Raw genomic sequence first — 15642 nt, forward strand, 5'->3', positions numbered from 1 at the left:
AATGTTTTGCCGCATTTGAATAATGGAAGAGGTCTACATGTAAAAATGATTTACATTTCTGTTCAATAAAATATTTAAACAGTATTATCCTTCTGAAGAATTACTGATGATGTTTAAAGTGGCAATGGTCAGTAGAGTGGGTGCAAGCCACATAGAAAATCACTAATTGTAATCATGCTGTAATGTTAACAGGATCCACGTCAGTTGGTGAAGTCAAAACTAAGACATAGAACCATTCTTTGCTGAGTTTATTGACTTAGTTCAGAGTCAACACTACTCACCCATTCCCAGTGTCCCAGCTATCCCCTATTTATATGTGTTCAAATGCCTATCAGCTGTTTCCCTTAACAATGTAATTGACACTAACAAATCTTAATAATGTGATTGGCATTAACATTGACATATAAGTAGAGGAAACTGAGAAGAGATACTTCTGCATAGGGACAAATCACTCTCACATATGCCCTAACAGTTAATTATCGATAAAGGCACTGGCAAAAGCCAGTGAGTTGATATTGTGTCCCTTATTTGAACAAGAAAAGGTGCAATGGGATCAGAATATAGGAGAAAAAGGGAGTGACAAAAATAAAATAAACTATAAAATGGCAGATGTAATCTGGTGTAATCAGGCAATTTGCTTGTGCATTTGATTTCCTTTCCCTTTACTTGTGTCCATTTACTTCTAGATCTATGACCTGTTCCAGTTTTCTTTTTGAATAATCTTGGTTAAATTATTGCCTTTACCTCCCTTCAGAAAGAAGCACATTTTCACAGTATAAGTAACCAGAAAGTCCTCAGCACATTTCAAGAAAAAGATCCACTGAAACGGGTAACAACCGTAAAGTGAGTGAACTTCCTTAGGGCTTCGTCTGCTCCGTTGCCATAACATTGCAGAAACCCACCCCCCCCTTGTGCGTGTAAACTGAGTTTCCGCTGGAGTTACAGGGTGAAGAGGGCATGAGAGGCTCCGAGGAAATTCCCAACCAAAATATTTTGGAAATTATTCTTGACCTTATCTAGCTGATGGCATTTTAAAGTCTTGGCATGGTTACTTCAATTTTTTCTAAAAAAAGGAAATCTATTTGTCATTAACACCATTATGTGCCTCACTATTCAGTACAGATTTTCAATCAGGTCCTTGCGGGCCTTTTGATGAGGGATTGTAAGTTTCCAGTGGTCATACATTTTATACTCGGTCCAATTTGGCATTCTGTTGACTACAATGGAAAGTAAAACCAAGTGGGATATGAAACAGGTGGCCTATCCAATCCTAACAGGAAGGTGGGTTATGTTAAAAATCCCCCAAATGTGTCATTATTGAGTCCAAAGAGCAAACACTGGAGGTTGTTTGGTCAATGACCATCTTAATAAGGATCACTGACACAATGGTAAGTAATAACAAGGTCATCACCTGGGCATTGCTTGCTCCACATGCTGGTATCAATAAGAAAGCAGCTTCTGAAACACACTTTTTGTTAGGGACAAAGCAGTTAAGTGTTTAGACTTACATGACAAAACAAAAGGTCATCGACCTGAAGCACTAACCCCACCTTTCACTTTTCCCAAATGTTGCATCATTTGCTGAGTGTTTCTAGCATTTTCTGTTTTCGTAACAAATTTACTTTGAGAACTCAGTGAGGAGCAATGCTATTACCTTCATCAGTAGCTTTACCAGTGCACAGGCATGTATTAAACCAAAGGACAAGAGAATAACACACAAAATTGATATGCTATATCAGGGGACAGGGAAAAGTGGGGAGAGATTTCCAACTGCTCCATCACTTGGCAGATTGTTTACATTGGCACTGGCAGAGAGCTGGGATTAGGTTGGCTGCTCTCCTCCTTAGCACATTGGAGAAAGACTCGGGCTTGAGAAGAAGAGGAACAAAATAGCTTAAAAATAGAAGCCTGTCCAGAAAAATGGAAATAAAATAGAGGTTTATACTTGTGGAAGAAAAAAATATATAAATAGGCAATGTATCATGACCAGAAGTAAGATGATAATTGCCTTCCAAAGAGAAATAACCCTAGTCATTTACGATTTACAGGCTATTTCCCTGATAAAGAAAAGTTGGGGAGTTGAGTGACCATTTTCTTCTATTGATCAAGAAAAGCAGATTAAACTGTAGGATGACGTTATGAGATGGGCCGCTCCACAACTTCAAAACCAGTACAGGAGCACCAAATCAGCTCCACTTAGTTGGAGCAAAGTAGAAAGTACCCATCGAATCTTGACCAAATCACGGAACAGTAATTCAGCACTCTGCCACCAGATTTACCAACCTATCAATTCCTTACATACATGTAAAATAATCAGAATAAAATTGCAGTAGTTAAAATCCGACAGTTTCCAGAAATCTCACAGTAACCTAATGATAATGTAACATGTCACGTTACCTTTAGCTTCTAGTTCGTTTTTCTTCTTCTTAGCCCAGATATTATGATAGTTCTCTGCTAGAAGCTCTGCCATTGCCTGTGATAAATTGCAAAGAAATATGGTCATCACCATTTTAAAATATTTTGAACTGTGAAGAATAATTTCTTGAGAAGCGAAAGCTGTAGTACCGACCATTTACTGATCAAACTCAGTGCGTAGATTATGATTCTCTGAATAAGGAAGAACATGCCTGGATGCTAGAATGAGAGGGATTGAACCATGTAGACAAATTGAGTAGAATGGGCTTAGATTGGCTTGAGTTTATAAGGAATGAAAGATGACCTAATTTAAATATTTAAAATTCTTCTAGGGTTTGACAGGGTAGATGCTGAGAGGCTGCTTCCACTAGGGGTCATAGTCTCAGGATAAGGGGTTGTCCATGTAGGATTGAGGTGAGGAGAAATCTCACGTATACTCATCAGCTGTTCAGCTGATGAGTATATTCGAGTTTGAGATCGATAGGCTTTTGGGCATGTTGGGAATCAAGGGATATGGGGATCAGGTGGAAGAGTGGAGTTGAAATAGAAGCTCAGCTATGATCTAATTGAATGATGGTGCAGGTTCAAGAGGCCATTTTTCCCGCTCCTGCTACTACTTCTCATATTTTTATGACAATTGCCTTTTTGTCCCATAAACAGTGACACATCCAGTAATTCCATGCATTACTGATAGCAGACATTTTGATAATAATAATGTATTTTACAAACTGTTCAACCCTGATTTTAACTCCAGGCAGTTCGAGATACAGGCACCGGTTTAAAACTCTCCCTCCGCTCCAAGAATGAGGCCTGGACTATTTTAATTCTGGGCATCATTTAAATCCCACCAGCAATTAACTTTTTGTAGGACAAGTTACCATGTTGAAACAGCTTCTAAATAGAATCACATCAAGTATCATTAAATATGCACAAATTTCTTAAGGGATACTTGAAATACCAAACAGAGAAAATTATCCTCAAAAGTTTGCTGGTGCATTAAAATGGAACTATTTTGGTGTTAGAGAATTAAAGAAGCCCACCATCCATTTTAGTGTTTGGAATGATGAAGTTTGCCTTTTAGGATAATGGTTGAATAAGTATGGTGAGACTACATGCAGAGTGGTTCTTCCTATCACAGAGATCTCTGATGCTGATTTTCATCTCATGACATCTGTCAATGAGTGGCAGCTGCAGGAAAATTTCAAGGGAAATAAAGCTCCAATTTACCAATGCAGGTTCTCTCATTCCAATTTTTGGGAAGGCTTCAATTTAGGTGGCTAGCAGAAAGGCAGGGCCAAAGGCCAAATTAATGTATTTAAATTCAGATCGGGTGATGCGCTTTAAGCCTGTAACACATCATCAGCGCTGCCATCAAAGCTCTCTCAACCTAGCTACAAATCAACTGGTAGTAAGTCAGGAGGTGGCCACGTGTTGTGCTACATTACAACAAGTGACTACACTTCAAAGGAGTATTTCATTGGCTATAAAGCTCCAAGATGTCCCGTGATTGTGAAAAGCACTATATAAATGCAAGTTGTTTTTTTACTTAAAGGTATATTCATCTCTTTGAACTTATAGTAGGATTCAGAGACTTTCAGCAGGTAGTTCAGTGTTTGGCAAATTACTCGATTTTAAAGTGCTTCTAGTGGCTCGACCAGCTTCTGAAATCTTATGGGGTACCAACAATGCACTTTTCTCCAACCACATTTAACAATCCTATTCAGGCTAGAAAGAGAGAGAGAGAGAGAAAGGAGGAGGAGCAGCAGGACAGGTGAAAAAAACACATGACGCTGCAGCAAGACCAGCTAGAAGAAGCAAACTTGCAGAAATCTTGAACCTCCCAATTAAATCTACAAGTCTAACTTTGCAGAGAAGCAGTTTAAGGAGTCTGTGCTTCTCAAGGGAGGCTGCCACAGAGTTGCTCTGCCTCCTGCAACAAGACTTGCAATCCATTGACTGACACTGCATTGCCTGTTGCAGTACCAGTCACTAAGGCCTTGAAGTCCTTTGTCTCTGGCTCCTACCAGTTGAAACAGGCGATATAGGGAACATCTGTCTGTCTGTCTGCCTGGACTTTATGTTTGCAAGAAGCAGCTGATGTTATGCTTGATAAAACACCTTCATCGCTTTTCCCACAAATAACTGGAAACAAAGATAGGGGCTCTGGGTTTAAAACTGGTTGCAGCTGTTGGCCCTAATCCAGGGCTTCATTGACTGCACACACCTTGCCCTTCATGCTATTTTAGACAGGTACGTTGCTTCCATGAATCCCCAAAAAAACTAAAATGGGCATCTTCCTGCCCGTATCCATTCTAGCTGCAAGGAAAGAAGTGGGAAAGGATCAGCAAGAGGGGAAAGAGCCACATTAAGGTGCAGTTCCTTAAAAGGGACATACTGGGAACTATGGAGGAGTACACTAATCACTAAAACCAACGGCGAAGGTAAAAAACAAAGATCAAAATGGAAAATACAAGGTTGACCTTTATCTCAAGGAAGTTGAAATACAAAAGTGAGGAAAGTATGCTTCAGTTGTACGGAACCTTGATCAAGCCCCATTAGGAGCACTGCAGTCAGTTTTAGGCACCGCACTTCAGCAAAGATATATCGGCCTTGGAGGGGGTGCAGTGCAGCTCACCAGAATGTCCCAGAGCTTAAAACATTACATTATGAAGATTGCATGAAGTTGGCTTGTAATACCTTGAGTTTGATGGTTGAGGGGTGATTGAGATTTTAAAATTACAAATAAAACCAAAAATACAGCAGATATAGAGATGTGATTTCCTCCAGTGAGGGAATCCAGAACAATGGGCATAATCTTAAAATTAGAACTAGGCTGGTTTGGCGTGAAATTAGGAAAGGCTATGACACAGGAAGGGTATTAGAGCTCTGAAACTCCCTCCCAATAAGGGGGAAGAGCAGGGGAGTGGGGCTAATTGGACAGCTAGTTCAAAGAGCTGGCATAAGCATGATGGGCTGTACTGTAAGATCTAAAGTCTCCAGCCTGTAAGCCTCAAGCCGCTGCCTGCAAGGACCCAGAGCTGAAAGAAACTCATTTTGAATGCGACTATCCAGAGTGTGCTTCACCAGGGATCTCTTTAAATCTGTGTGTTTTACTGTTGCCTTAACGGGGGGTGTAAATGGGAGTCAGTTTAATTAGGGAATTTTTAGAAGTTATTATAGTAGTAATTTGTAGACATATGTAAGTGCTTACAATCTTTTAATTAATAAATGCTTAATTTAATTTTATAAAAACCTCTTCAGCCGCGGTGGTCTTAATATAACTGAATTCAAAGCCTGCATCTCGAAACATAGAAATTGCAAAAATTGGTTATGACAGTTGTTTCAAGTTTCCCTCTGGGATTTGAACAGTTCAGCATTTACCATCAGCTGTGTCATAATAATTGCTGTTTGGTTGGCATGTGCTGTATGGTTCCCTGGAAAGAGGTGTGAATGTTTTCAGAGATTTTCAGTACGAAAAGCTATAAATAATATCAATAATTTCAATGTAATTCTTCAGTAGCACTTTTCACAACAGGTCACATAGTCACTGACACAGAACATATATTGTAACAGATTAACTGTAAAAGAATAACTTACATGCAGGCCCCTTGAAAGTGTAACGTTGCTCATGTCAATCGGCCGAGGGCTGTAACCATGTGCAGAATCTACAGAAACCTGAGTAACAAGTAGAAACACTATTGTAAAGGCAGGTGCAAAGAATGGATGGAAATAGTTATCTTCTGCATCTATTTAAATAAAATGAGATATAACAGAAGGAAGGGATAGAAAGACAAAGAAGAGTGGAAGCCTTTTGATTTGTTTTCACCATTTTTCCTTGGTCTCCCCATACCACACACCATCTTCTATCATTATAGTCCAGGCAGGTGGGTTGCTACCAGCCCGTTTGCAATGTCACTTCATATCAGTATCACTTCAAGGGTTGGATTTTACCAGCCCTATGGAGATGGGCTGGGAGGCAGGAGGGCTGGTAAAATAGCTGTGGAAAGCATCAGGAGGAGAGTCCAACTTTTTGCTGCTGCCAAGGCATATTAACAGCGCCAGGCACCTCAGTGGCGCAGCCATCCGCCAGGCACCCAATTAGGCCAATTAAGGTCCAATTAAGGGCCACTTCCTTCCCTCGCCGTTTTACTGGCATTAGGAGATGCTGCCACAGCCACGGGGGAAGAAATCCCTGGTGGCAATGGCTGACCTCGTGGAAAAGTGCCATTACTGGAGCATATGACCACAGATCACCGGGGTTGCCCTGCATGGCCCTGCCACCATTGAGACAAAATATTACCTTGCTTTCAAGGGCTCAACATGAAGGCACCCTCTCTATCCTGCAGCTTCAGAAGCAGCCAATTCTAATGTTCACACTGCCAAGGCTGCTGAGCTGCTGGCCTCCTGATTGGACCAGCAGCTCTGGGTGGTGGCTGTCACTCTCAATTGGACAGCATTCCCGGCAGTGGCCTCTTCATTGGCCACTCTGTAGTGTAACCCTACCCCAATGTCCTGACACTTGCTGGTACAGGATCAGCTTCTACTTTGAATCCCAGGGATGGAACCTCTTCTATATTGATAAAATTCAGACCTATATGTTTTATCCAGTATTATCCAAATACGGTATTCCAGAGTTCGATTTTTGTTTCAATTATATATTATTTTTGTTACATTATTTTGCCTGCTTCACCCCTCAGTTGTATGTTGCATCTATGCCTTACTATACTTAGTAGAATCAATGAGGCCAATGCTATATGCAGAAAGGGGTGCAGAACACAATGTGTTAAAGGTAATACTTAGTACATACACTGCATTAGTAAGTAGAGAAGCAACCATTTCTGTATGCACAACAGATGTCTGCTGCAAGTCTCTGTAAAATGTATGTTCATCATCGTAGAGCTGCTATTCAAGAACTGATTGACAACGGAAGGGTTCCTGACTGGGAACAGATCCAACTTTGTGTTGATGGTTAAGCTAGTGTTTGATAACAGATGATGACTGGAATAATGATTGGAGGACAGGCTGTCCTGGTGATGTACAGGATGAAAAAGGTCTATTTATTTTGTTTTTATTTGTATTTCTTTTTAAGCATAGCAAAAAATTGGGAGCTACAAACAACATCCTTTTCCCATTGTAAATATGATCAGTGAGGGTGCCAAGTGCCAAATGGTTTTAGTTGGTAAAGACAGCTAAAACCATTCCAAAACACAACTGTTGAATTGCTAGTCAATGGAAAATTCAGGCTTTAGTTTTTTTATGTTGGTCTTACCTGACTTGACTGAGAGATTCTACGTGTTCTGTTATATAGGACCATGGACTCGCCTTCTCGTGTTCTCGCAATTGTCCAACTCCAGGCAACCATTGTTTTTAGGGACTCCTTTATTGGCCAACGATACACTTCCTTGTCCTGCAATTTTATTAGAACATGTTACGCTTTTCTCATTTATAGTTACAATTAAAAAATTAAAATGGAGGGTCTTTAAGGAAATCAAAAAACATTAGTTTGGTTTTCCTCAGGTTGTAAAAAGTGAGTTAGGGTATGTGTATAATGTTATGATATGATCTGCATATACCTTTAAGGAGCATATCTTAAACTACTGTCAATCATTACGCAGCTCAACAGAATGTGATGTATAAGTCCCATGACATACTCTGTCTGCAAGCAGCAGGATAGAGATCAGATGTACTATATTTAACCTCCTAGTGAATACTATCTGTATAAAGTCTTATCTTCAAATAAAGAACCCACATGAATGTTATACCAATCTCTGTGTATTATTGGTACAATTACATTGAAAAGAAGCAGAACGTGACATGGTGGCAGCATTGTTTTTGAAGAATTGGCTGAGCAGAATACAAGCATCAACCTTTTTTTTTAATTCAGTCATGGGATGTGGGCACCGTTGGCTAGGCCAGCATTTATTGTCCATCCCAATTGCCCATGAGAAGGTGGTGGTGAGCTGCCTTCTTGAACCCTGCAGTCCATGTGGTGCAGATACACAACAGTGATGTTAGGGGGGGAGTTCCGGGATTTTGACCCAGCGACAGTGAAGGAAGGGTGATACATTTCCAAGTCAGGACAATGAGTGGCTTGGAGGGGAGCTTCCAGGTGGTGGTGTTCCCATGTGTCTACTGGTACATCTTGCAGATGGTACACAATGCTGCCACTGTGCTTTGTAGTGTAGGGAGTGAATGTTTGTGGATGGAGTGCCAATCAAGTGGGCTGTTTTACATGGGTGCTGTCAAGCTTGCTTAAAAAGAAATACAAATAAAAACAAAATAAATAGACCTTTTTCAGGCAAGTGGTGAGTATTCCATCACACTCCTGACTTGTACCTGTAGATGGTGGGCAGGCTTTTGGGAGTCTGGAGGTGAGTTACTCTCTGCAGTATTCCTAGCCTCTGATCTGGTCTTGTAGCCACAGCAGTTATATGGCTAGTCCAGTTCAGTTTTTGCTCAATGGTGACTGCCAGGTTGTTGATAGTGGGGGATTCAGTGATGGTAATGCCATTGAATGTCAAGCGGCGATGGTTAGATTCTTTCTTGTTGGGGATAGTCATTGCCTGGCACTTGTGTGGTGTGAATGTTACTTGCCACTTGTCATCCCAAGCCTGGATATTGTCCAGGTCTTGCTGCATTTGGACATGGACAGCTTCAGTATCTGAAGAGTCGCGAACGGTGCTGAACATTGTGCAATTATCTGCGAACATCCCCACTTCTGGCCTTGGGATGGAAGGAAGGTCACTGAAGCAGCTGAAGATGGTTGGGCCGAGGGCACTACCCTGAGGAACTCCTGCAGTTATGCCCTGGAACTGAGATGATTGACCTCCAACAACCACAGTCATCTTCCTTTGTGCTAGGTATGACTCCAACCAGGGGAGAGTTTTGCCCCTGATTCCCATTGACTCCAGTTTTGAAGAAATCAACTGGTGTGAAAGTGAAACAACCATTAAGCCTCACCATGTGTAAGTGATTCTGCAGCTCTGTAGGAATTCAGGTGGTCTCACTTTGAGTAGAACTCCACAGACAGAAGAATTCATTACTGGTGAAACTAAATACTGCAGACTAGGCTGGGAAGAAGCTTCAATTCAGGAACAGCTCCTAGCAGCTAGAACAAGCCTGTATTTTTTTTTTCCCACAGTATGTCTACACTTTGGAAATCCTGCAGCCATTGTCCTGCCTAAAATCACTTTTGTGGGTGGAGCTTAGAGTTAAACTGGGAAAAAGTCATAAAGAGCTCAACATCATCCCCATTGCAGTCAGGCAGTAACCTGTAGCCAGCTAAGGCAGTGGCTACTAAAGGTACTGCAACTCAGAGCTAAATCAACTCTCAAAGCACACTGTAGAAATCCTAAATAGCTGTCAATAGCTCCAGATAGTATTAAAAATCCTGCAAAAAGCTACAAGATGATCACAAAATTTCCAACACTCAATTGGAAAGCAATGGATCTCCTATCTGCATTTACATTGCTCCAACAACATGTCAAGTTACGTTTTCAGGACTTCAATATTTCCAAACCAGATAAACAAGCCATTAAAATTGAACACATCAGGTCTGTCCGATAATCATCTGAAAAATCCAGATATAATATGGTCAACACTTGAAGATCTATTACGTATGAAGCTCAACTTCAGAATACACCCTCTGGAATTCATGTATTTTAGACAACAACCGACAGAGACCATTGACCAGTTCATAAGTAGATGCAGAGACAAGAGGCATGATTGCGACTTCACAGCAGCCAAGCTAACCGACAAAGTAATCGAGCTCGTGATAGCATCTACCCCAAGAGAAGCATTCCAAAAAGATCTCTTGGATCAACCTAAAGGTTACACTGAGGGAGCATTTCTGCACAGCGGACACAAGTATGAAGCCATTCTACTGGTTTAGACAGAGTCTACAGGCTATGTGTAATTCGTCCACCATTGGCACCATAGCCAAAGCAGGTAAGCTTAGTAAGCAATGAGGGCGATGTGACCTCATGTATGCATCCAGAAACTGTCCAGCTTTTAATGCTGTATGCAACGCAAGTGGCACCTTAGGACAGTGAAAGCATCAATACAGAAAACAAAGGCCAGAACAAGTGGTTTGATAGCAAGAGAAGCCACAACCAGAGTTCAGACAGGTATAGCATTCTAACCAGCCAAGAGTGTGTATCAACTAGCGCCCAAGACAAGATCCATGAAATGTCTAGCCATGCTACACGGTCTGATATAAAAACAGAAAATGATGGAATAACTCAGCAGGTCTGGCAGCATCTGTGCAGAGAGAAACGGAGTTGGTATTTCAAGTTCATATGACTTCTTCATAGCTAAAGAGAGGTAGAAATGTGATGGATTTTATCCTGTTTAAGAGGGGGTGGAGCAGGTGGAGCAAAATAGAAGGTCAGGGATAGGTGGGAGCTCAGGAGAGGTTGACAAAGATGTCATGGACTCAGAACAAAGGAAGTGTTAATGGTAGCGGTAAAGACTAAAGAAGGTGCTGAGAGTGGCATGAAGATAAGATAGCAGAATATGTTAATAGCAAAACAAGGGTCAGCGCTCTGTGCAAGCAAAACATAAGAACAAGTGGCAGATGGCCCTGAGGACAGGACGGGCAAGTTGGGGGTAAAAAAAATTGGATTAAAAAAAGAGATCAAGATGGAGGAGAGATTCATGGTCTGAAGTTGTTGAACTCAATGTTACGCCCAAAAAGTTGTAAAGTGCCTAATCGGAAGATGAAGTGCTGTTCCTCCAGTTTGCGTTGCACTTTACTGGAACATTGCAGCAGGCCGATGACGGACATGTGGGCACGAGAGCAAGATGGTGTTTTGAAATAGCAAGTGACAGGAAGGTCTGGATCATGCTTGCGCACTGAGCGAAGGTGTTCTGTAAAGTGGTCACCCGGTCTGCATTCAGTCTCCCCAATGATGCGTCTCGGTCTGATGACGAAGATGACCAGCATATACATACACAAAGTGAGCTGACATTCAATATGTTGAACATCAAAGAAAGTATTGACACAGTGGTACCATTGGAAGCCTTTGCCACTATCCAGATTATATGCCCACAAATGCAGGGCCAGCATAACCTATATGCAAAACTGGATACCAGTGCAGGTGCAAATATCCTTCCACTTCGCGAACTGAAATGTATGTACCCACAGAAGTGGCGAGTGACGGTTCAACCAACCGATGCCAAACTCACCACGTACACTGGCTTGGAGAACCCATCCCTAGGATCCATTACGCTCAAGTGTCACTACAACTTAGCTGGTCATCCCAGATATTTTATATTGCGGACATCACGGGACCAGGGATCGCAGGTCTATCGGCATGCAGAGCCCTGTCTTTGATCATCATTCATGGAATCATCAAGACAATGGTGATGACCACACACCACAAGGAGCACCATTGGAAACCCCATGCTTACAACTGGGAAAAGATCACCTAACTCTGCAATGCCACAATTTGAACTGAATATGTATACCCATTCCGAATGTGCACAATTCATTGTACTGCGAAACCAATGTGGAATTACTATTCAGCAGACAAGTGCAGACAAACCACCCCAGTCATCACATGTCAATACTCCCAGGAGTACAAGATATATTGCTCGACAAGGGAAGATGAAAGATGCCCATAACCGGCATGAGGATAACGAATTTCCCAAATTAAACATCGGACTAAAAGTTCAAGTACAAAACCCAACTGATGGCACATGGAATCCAGCAGAAATCATCAGCTAATGCCCAGAACCAAGACTGTATCAAGTACGAACACCAAATGACATGACAGTGGGATGAAACAGGTGCCAAATCAGAACAATACCACAACCAGAAACACCAAGCAGTCCTATTCTGACAAGAACATGTTCTAAGATGCAACACAAACAAAGTACCCCTAGCCAGTATCCTGGAAATGTACAGCAGCCTCCAACAAAAATCACCATAACTAAGTCTGTGCAGTTAAGCAAACTGTCGACACATTTCAGAGACTTGTAAATTTATTGCTCAATGATAAAAGTATATTCAGACACAATATTATTTTCTTCTCCTTTCATGTAAATAGTTTGATTATTTAGTTCGAAAACCTTTAGTTAGAAAAAAGTTGTAATATAATGTGCATGTACCTTTAAGAGTATATGCACATCATATCACATCATCTTAAATTACTGCCAATCATTACACACCTCGACATGATCTGATGTATTAGTCCCATGACTTGCAGTCAGTTTGCAAACAGCAGGATTGAGATCAGATGTACTATATTTAGCCTCCCAATGAATATCATCTGTATAAAGTCAAATAAAGAACCCACATTCATGTTTTACCAATCCTTATTGGCATTTTTATGTTGAAAAGGAGCAGAATATAACATGTAAATACTAATAGACAATAGCAAGTACAAGTCGAAATTATAAATCATATTACAAAGAGATTTTCATTTCACTGATTTCATGAAGCAAAAATGTCCATAACAAAGTTAAATTAATTTTAGCTGATGATAGACTGTTTACCAGTAATGCATATTTAAATCTGACATCTATGCCAGAATATTAAGGCTGTAGCATTCAAATTTGAGGTGTTGTACAATATTTATAGTTTGTCACATCTACTACAATATTCTCATGTCCAATAGATTTGTTTAAGACATTCATTTCAAATGGAAAAAAACATTTCAATGCAACATCCAGCTGGACAATTCAACATTTTATGGTCCTTCTCTGATAAGGGGGAATAGGCTAGAATAAGATATGAATTCCAGCACAACACAATGCAGTTGCAGGTCCAAAAAAATTCTCAAAGTTGTTCTTACAGATTTTTCATGCCTCAAACTATCATAAAATATGATGAACTTTAGCACTTAACAAGGTGAAAGATGTTTATGCTAAGATTACAAAATTTTCATGTCTCACAAGTAACATCATAAAGTATGATCAACTTTAACTCTAGAAACAGATTACGTCAAGAGTAGCTTGGTTATGTTATATTTATGAATAAAAATAAAATTGGGTCTCACTTATTAGGTAAACACTTGGCGGACCTTTTTTAATAAATTTATGAGAGATGAAGGGAATTTAACTCTCCCTATATAAAAGGAATCGGATATATACTCAAAAAGGAGGAATTTGCAGGGCTATGGGGAAAGAACAGGGGAGTGGAACTGATTGGATAGCTCTTTCATAGACCCAGCATATGCACGATGGGCTGAATGGCATCGTCCAGTACTCTATGATTATATAGTAAAATGTTTTATTTATATCAATAGAAATAAAATTTGCTCAGGCCAAATATAGCTGTTTATATTACAAACTATCCAGGAGGATCCCAGTTCATAATATAGGCCAGCTTCGAACTCTTCAAGCTGGAGGGCAGCCTCTTGACTTGTCTTTTCTCTTCGGTCAGCACAGTCAAGAGATTTTTCTGAAATAATGCCAATCAGCAGTTTTTATAATTGGCACACGTGATCTGGGATTTCCTTTTACTTGTAAAGTATTGGATACAACTGTGAGAATGACTTGAGTGTGTCTTTAACATCCACATCCTCGATCTTTGACAAATTTAGATTGTAGCAATCTTTGGAATCCAAATCTGTCTGATTTGGAAAGGTTGGGGAAAAAAAGCAAATCGATGGCAAATATTCTAGTAAATGCTGGTGTTTTGAAAAAGTTACTATTTTCTGGTAATCTATTGTATCCTAGCATAAATATCCTTCACCTTGATAAGTGCTAAGGTTCATCATACCAACCATTCAATGTGCATATTCTCACAAATCTTCATAATGCATATTTGCTAAAGTTCTTGTATCAAAAATTCAAACAAAATAGAATTTTACAAATCCTGACGAATTTCATGGTTTATTTCTGAAAACAAAATTGAATGCTGGGAATAAATTTAGAGCTGTAACTTCATTTTGGGGATAAAACAATAACATAAAAATAATTATAAACTATTCAGGGTTCAGTCTGCAAGTTTGCAGCATTATCCTTTTGACATTGTTACCTTTTAATTATTCCTAAGTATCCATTATTCTCTGTACAATAACACTCAGTGCATGAGGTAAGTACTTCCTTCCAACCCACCTTTTCTGACAGAAGTTTGAATGGTTTTAATAAAGGATGAATCTTGGCAGCCTCGTTGCATGTTTCACCATACACCCATCCATTTGCAAACTGGAAAAAGAACACCATGTTATTTCGATCTTGCAGCAGTTCTGGGTATCATCCAATATGTCCTTTACACTTTTTAATCATTGTAGTAAACTCTACTGAGCCAGCGGCCATTGGCGCAGTGTGTATTCAAATGTGCTGTTCTCAAATCTCTTATGAAGCAGTAAAGCGCAGTTTCAATGGGCACAGGTCAAGGGAGAGGTGATACATATAGAGCAGGAGGTTTATCACAAACAGCATGGTACAACACAGGGCCAATCACATCTACAGCACTTGCACACTTCCTTGCAACTGCCTCAACATTGGCAACAGCTTAGGTGTGAACTGTATGATCACCCTCTCATCAGGAAATAGGTTGTGATCTGGGGGAGATCAAAGCAGATGTGAATGGGAACAAATTTAACCAAAATCTGTGTGGGAGATAAAAAGTAAGAGCATCCTATTTTCCCCAGGAAAAATACTCTACATGGGTAGAATTCTCCTGTTACCTGACTAGCATGCCGCTTAATGGGAACAAAATAAAATCAAATGTCGCTGCAAAAAGTAGGTAGCAAATGCGCTTAAAGGTGGGTTACACTGTTTATAAAGTATAGTGGGGCAGTCTGTTGATGAATAGCCATGGCGGTTTTTAGATTCAGTCCCATAACCACTGACTTCCTGACCTCGGTCATGCTGTTATAGGGAGATGATGAGCAATGACACTATGAGATAGGCCACTTTTGTCTGTTGCTCAATGATCAATCCACAGCAGCATCAGTGAAAGTTCAGGAACACGGTGCTCTCTCAGTTACCTGTGCTCTGTATCATTTGGAAACCCACAGAAGAATAAAAGTAAAATAAGAAGGCTTACCTTGTCCATTGCCCACTTGTCATGACTGTGTTCTGCATATTTGTTGACAAAGTAATCCAACTTTTCTGGGAGAGTTGTACTGACAATGGAAGTGAACAAAGAAGTGAAGTTATCTCCTGAACTACATTTTTATATCAATATAACTTGTAAATCATTTGTGGTAATATTAGTCAGCCACTGCTGAAGGGAATTTTAGTTTTCTCCCCTGCCCTCCTTCCTTACCTATT

The 15642-nt window shown here is 40.3% G+C and overlaps 1 protein-coding gene across 1 annotated transcript in view; it reads right to left on the reverse strand.

The window, feature by feature from the left end:
* Window positions 1-15642, reverse strand: part of ryr2a (ryanodine receptor 2a (cardiac)) — a 794383-nt gene that overhangs the window by 187148 nt on the left and 591593 nt on the right. Inside the window, exons 53-57 of the mRNA XM_078557297.1 lie at window positions 15416-15494; window positions 14479-14568; window positions 7685-7822; window positions 6013-6090; window positions 2398-2473 (exon numbers count right to left, since the gene is read on the reverse strand). Of these exons, the coding sequence (XP_078413423.1) occupies window positions 2398-2473; window positions 6013-6090; window positions 7685-7822; window positions 14479-14568; window positions 15416-15494 (461 nt within the window). The remainder of the gene's footprint in view (window positions 1-2397; window positions 2474-6012; window positions 6091-7684; window positions 7823-14478; window positions 14569-15415; window positions 15495-15642) is intronic.

Source organism: Cetorhinus maximus, chromosome 14, assembly GCF_964194155.1.
Source record: "Cetorhinus maximus chromosome 14, sCetMax3.hap1.1, whole genome shotgun sequence".
Classification (NCBI taxonomy): Eukaryota; Metazoa; Chordata; class Chondrichthyes; order Lamniformes; family Cetorhinidae; genus Cetorhinus; species Cetorhinus maximus.